This window comes from Pituophis catenifer, unplaced genomic scaffold, assembly GCF_029215685.1.
Source record: "Pituophis catenifer annectens isolate HBS135680 unplaced genomic scaffold, rPitCat1.0.hap2 SCAF_4, whole genome shotgun sequence".
Taxonomy (NCBI): Eukaryota; Metazoa; Chordata; class Lepidosauria; order Squamata; family Colubridae; genus Pituophis; species Pituophis catenifer.
The window spans coordinates 90,314,233-90,320,167 of record NW_027256884.1 but is presented as its reverse complement, the minus strand read 5'-3'; the positions used below and the strand labels follow the sequence as shown (position 1 = coordinate 90,320,167).

At 33.6% G+C, this 5,935-nt stretch overlaps 1 protein-coding gene across 1 annotated transcript; it reads right to left on the bottom strand.

The window, feature by feature from the left end:
- Positions 1–4,560: 4,560 nt before the first annotated feature.
- HTR1F (5-hydroxytryptamine receptor 1F) lies at positions 4,561–5,676 on the bottom strand. Its single transcript, XM_070943706.1, has one exon. It carries the CDS (start codon positions 5,674–5,676, stop codon positions 4,561–4,563), a length of 1,116 nt encoding a protein of 371 aa, XP_070799807.1.
- Between the last annotated feature and the right edge of the window lie 259 nt (positions 5,677–5,935).

The following is a 5,935-nucleotide window of genomic DNA, read 5'->3' as shown; positions in this document are numbered from 1 at the left end:
GCAGCCATATAGATTCAGCAGAAGAATGAAAGGTATGTCATATTTTGAATCCTGAGTGGATCTCTCTGTTTTCCTTTTCGAATTAATGAATAGATTAAGCCTAAGTATTCCTATGGCTCTTCAAATTTACAGCTAGTTGAAGTCTGCTTATCAGATTAGGAAGGTTACATTTATCACTAGATTCAAAGTTCCATCTCCTTCCTTATTTTCTGTGAAGATGGTCATGATGACATTTATGCCACATAAAGCTCCTAGAAAAATAAGGTCTCATGAGAAATAAGATGACTGCAAAAGAAGTTTTAGAATATGAATTGTATTAAATAGAAGTTACATACCAAACTTCTCAATACCTTAGGACTCAATATCTTAGAACGTCATCTTTCATTCTTTAATTGTTATCTACAAATGTATCCATTTTTATGAACGTGAGCCACCGCATATTGGCATTAGTTTCAATCACCTCATTCCCAGCAGTAACTTCTTTTTTCTTTATTTTTGTTCTGCTTGCTTGGGTTTTTACAATTATTACAGTGTAATGCTTTTTTCCCCTATTTCATAACTATTATGAAAATGGGCCAAATTAATCAATTATTGGCTCAGTGATTAGGAGTTGAAAACTAGAAGTTGGACAAATTTAATTTAAGGGTAATGATGCAATGTAAGAAATCCTTCCATTTACATATAATTTTATAGTTCTTTGGTGTGCTATTCTCCCTTGTAAAAGTAAATTTATGGCAGTATTTGAAGTAGGAAAATGAATTTCCACCCAACTTCCCTTCTCCCTTAATTGATTTAAACATTATAGCTGGAAAAAGAGTTACTAACTTCTAGCAAAAAGTTTTGAGTCAACTACACATGAATGTTAATGAAATTGTAGTGTCTTCAGTTAAAATGTTTTGAAAGCACAGTGGTACCTTGGTACTAAGCTGCTTTGAAACTCATTAAATTTGGTACTCAACACATTTTGACATGAACATTTTGTCCAGGTACTCATCGTTTGTTTGGTACTCAATGCACAAGCTAGAATTTGTTGATGTCAGCTGCCTTGTGATTCACTACATTATTCCTTATGGGAAAAAATTGTTTAGTACTCATCATTTTTGGTTAACGATGAGTATCAAGGTAACACCATCGTTTATGACTATGTTTTGCAACAAAAGGAATAGGTAAATAGATGATCGTAACAGTTGCTCTTAATTATAGTTATGTTATTCTCTCTCCTGTCTCAGTGTGTTAAAATTTAGTCTGTGAGAAATTCAAAAGTGTAAAATTCAATGATACTGTCCCAAACTATAATTATTACTCCAAATTCAAATTAGGACATTTAGGGAGATGATGGAAGGATGGCTGGATGACTGGCTGGCTGGCTAGCTAGATAGCTAGATGCTAGCTAGCTAGCTAGCAATGAATAGATGGATGGATGGATGGATGGATGGATGGATAGACAGATGATAGATAGGTAGATAGATAGATAGATAGATAGATAGATAGATAGATAGATGATGTTTGAGGGCACTTCTTCAGCAGTTTCAAATTCAGGTGACCTTAGAAAGGCATTAAAAATATCAGAATTCATTTTTGCAGACTCATAATTAAGGATGTGTCATATTCCTAAATAAAAACTGTGTCCCAACTGTAAACTCTGAAAGGAGATAAACTTGAAAACCAGAATGAAGTGATTTTGGTGATTTTAATCCAGGCATGAAATATCAAAGAGCTACAGCAAATATATAGAAGCAAATAAAGAAGGTAAAAGATAAAGATCAATCAGGTCTGGAGTACTTAGTTCTGGCTGAATGTGCATTAAAATGCATTAAGTCTAGGAAAGAAGCACAGGTCAACAATGTTTGAGATAAACTAGTTAGACTTCCTAAACACAGTAGTTCACAAAAATGCAGCCTTATGAAGTTTGCTTATAGAAATAGAAATTAAGGATAATACTCTGTTTTTCCTAAAATAAGACATCCCCTGATAATAAACCCAATTGGGCTTTTGAGCGCATGCCAATAAGGCCAAGCGCTTATTTCAGGGTTCAAAAAAATATAAGACAGGGTCTTATTTTTAGGGAAGCACAGTAGAGTTGGTAGAAGTAATATGCAAATATCCTTAAAATAGGACAATAGAATTGCTTTGCAATTTGCAAAAGACTCTTATTAAAGTTTGCCACAAACAGATGCTACAGTGGGGCATTCTGTTACAGGTTTTGTAAATAGGTACTAGGTCAAGGATTACCTGTAGTTGGCATTTTTCTGCATCTAACTATTTGGGAAAACAAAAGTGGGCTGACTTTAAAACTGGTTTAATGATTAGGGAAGGGATGAGTAGTTCAGTTTCAAATGTGGCCTTCTTTCCCCAAATATCTTTTTTCTCCTGGTTGCATTTAAGATAATTGTTGCTTTAACACTAATTCTATTTTAGTTTTTAAAGGAAGGTGAGTGCAATAATGCTGAGTGACTGAACCAAAATTTCAGATTCTATTAATAGCTAAAGAATGACAACAACAGTAATATAAATAAAACAAATAAATGATTCACCATGAGAAGAAAATTACTATGGGGTAGGGAATCCTGATCACCAATCCATGTGCTTCTTACTAGGGAAAGAAATACTTGTTTGCTTACTAGGGAATTTTATAGGTTTCCTTTCAGTGTGCTAAAATAGATTCTATAAAATCTAATTTGCCTCATGAGCCAAATCAGGTGACTTCCTCACAAATGTTCTCATAGTCTTTTGAATCTATGTTTTAGACAAAGCTAAATACAGTCTCCAGAATGCTGCAGTAAGGTTTCAGCTAAAGTACTTAGGCAAATATCTTCCTCAAAAATGTGTGATTTTTTTTTTAAAAAAAACAACTTCAACTTTTCAATTACTATACTAGATAATCATTCATTTAACATACATAGTATTTTTTATTTGATGAGCTATTATTAATAGTTTGTCAGTGTTCTGAATTTTTTTTAACTGGGCCATCATCTCATTGTAACCTGTTTAATTTTTCCTTATGATTCTGCAGTTCTGACTTTATTGATTTATTTATTAAGGCCACCTAATTCCAGAAAGAAATGAACAGCTTCCAATATTTTCAAGACATAAATTAGAAACACAGCTAAAACAGCCATGACTGTCTTGACTAAAACAGCATTCCCAACATTCAAAAATATGTTTATTTATTGCTTTTGTTATTTTTCTTAGCTTTGGCAATTACTCACTGTATGACAATCTCTCTCTCTCTCTCTCTCTCTCTCTCTCTCTCTCTCTCTCTCTCTCTCTCTCTCCATTCGGTACCATGTCATATGCCCAACTTAAAGAAAATGTAGTAATAGAAATAGACAATACTGATACATATATTTTAATAAGAGGTGAAAGCCTACCAAAGCCCTAGGAAACAATATTGCACCATTTGTGATGAAATGAAAAGTGCCCTTGGTAAAATAGATAAGCTTTGCATGACTTGTCCCTGTGATATTACTGGCTGATATTTGTGATAAAAGGGCTATTGGCCATGGCTTTGGGAAAGACAGTGAAATTCTAAGGTGAACAAGTGGTGTTCCATAATCTCCCTCTGAGCCAGACTAGGCTGAGGAATATATTTAAAGAATATACTTCCTTAAGGAAAGTGACGTTTTATTTATTTGGTGCCACCACACAAGGAAGTGCTATTGACAAACCGTTACTTAAAAAAACAAACTATTATTTTCTGTATTTTCTACATATGTTATAATTTAAGTCATTCTGTCATTAAAAAATAAAATAAATTTATCATATCGGAGTTTTAAATAGTATAGCAATCCTTAGGTTACTGAGTAATTTTATGTAAGTTACATTGAAAAAAAATTCTGTATCTTCTTGATTTTAAATAAGATCCTAGAGAACTGATTACCATGTCCCCTTGTGGAGCACCTTGCATTTCCAGATGTGTGTTCTTGTACTCACTGAAGAGTCAATTGTTCCCATTCTCACAAATATTCATACAGTTCTCTGTGTACCTAATAATTATAACCACTTTTACTCATTTGAATAAATGTGTAGTTTCTTTTCTTCCCAATATACACTTTAACACGTGAAGAACATTCATTATGATATATTAATGATACAAAACAGATAATTAATAATTGGCTTCTTTCTTAAACAGAGTGCACGTTGTTATAAGTTAAATATGTAAACAATTAGAGCTACTCCACAAATAATTGAACTGAATTTGTTGTATATGTGTAGATTCTCATTCAATTTCTGGCACCAGAACTTAATCAATCCAGCTTGATTTAAATTTCTGGGAAGCTTTCTGGAAAGACTTGAGGCTTAGTTGTTGTACATTATATATTTGTTTCAAATACTGTTGTATTGATAAATTATGGCATAAAATCAGGACTATGAATGCACATGTAATATACAACTCCTACAAAACCTTCTGGAACCTCATTTTACCCTTTGATTTGGTAAATTCTCAAGTGCAATACGCAAAGTTCCATCAAGGGTAGATCTATGAATTTGATTTTCAAATTCTCTTCCGCCTCCAATCAGATTTAAATCAACCAATGACTAAAAGCTCTCTTTTTTTTTTCAGAGAGAGCTCCTGCACTGAATAAGTTTCTGGAATGCTTTCTTAAAATCTTCATTAAAGATTGTGTAAATCAGTGGGTTAACAAGAGAATTGATATAGCCTAACCATGTCAAAAAATTAGACATTTCTTCTGAAATTTGACATCTTTCACAGGTATTAACAACCACCTCTTTTACAAAGAAAGGCAGCCAGCAAATCACAAAAGCACCCAAAATCAAACCAAGGGTAGTTGCTGCTTTTCGCTCTCTTGTGGTAGAAATGCGTTGCCTTTTCCACCCTTTTTCGTTCTTAGATTCTGAATCAGGGCTTCTCAGTGAAAACCGAATTCTGTCCAAATCTCCCGAAGGGTTAGACCTTTTATCTTTTGTACATGATGCAGTTGAAGAAAGTCGGCAGCTTTTCTCATTTGCTTCCAAGAGGTCTTGCCCATTTGCCTCCTCTTTAAGAACCCGACTCATGCTCCTTCTATGAAAAGTCTTGGCGGCTTTGTATATTTTGTAGTAAAGAATCAGAATTAATGCCAGTGGGATATAAAATGCTCCAAATGTAGAATATATGGTGAAAGCAATGTGGTCATGCTTAATGATGCATTCGTCATCTTTGCTGTCTGCTTGATGCCTCCAAAACAACGGTGGCATTGAAATGAAGATGGAAATAATCCAGACAATGGCAATCATAAAGCCAGCATGTTTAGGTGTTCGCTTCCTGGCATATTCCACAGCATCAGTGATTGCTCTATAACGATCTAAAGCAATGGCCGAGAGATGCAGGATGGAACAAGTACAGCAGGTGATGTCAACGCTAAGCCAAATATCACACATCACCCCACCCATAATCCAGGTTTCTTTGACAATATAGACAATGCTGAAGGGCATGACGAGGATGGCCACAAGGAAATCAGTGACTGCCAAAGAGCATATTAAATAGTTTGCAGGGTGATGGAGTTTCCGGGTCACAATTATTGCAGTCATCACTAGAGAGTTGATAACAGTTGTCATTACTGCTAGAACAGAAAGTGTAATAGAAATTAGAACCTTGGAAGTTACTTTTTTAAATGATTCTGTATCATTTTGTTCCAGTGTATAATTTTGTTCAGTAAAATTTAGGAAATCCATTATTTCCGTGAAGATTGTCTTTGCCTAATGAAGATACCTGCAGCGAAATAGTTTAGAAAGAAAAAGCAACAATGTGTTATTATATTATTATTACTGTTATTAGTTCATGTATTAATATTTATTACTATTTTCTATTTGCCCCCCTTTTTTTCTTGTAAATGGTATACCCTAATAATACACTGTATTTAAAATGTTTGTGAATAAAATAATAATAATAATAATAATAATAATAATAATAATAATAATAATGAAAGAAAGA

What these genes read in the sequence shown, in the direction of transcription:
- HTR1F (XM_070943706.1), bottom strand. Translation starts at nt 5,676, where the DNA reads ATGGATTTCCTAAATTTTACTGAACAAAATTATACACTGGAACAAAAT.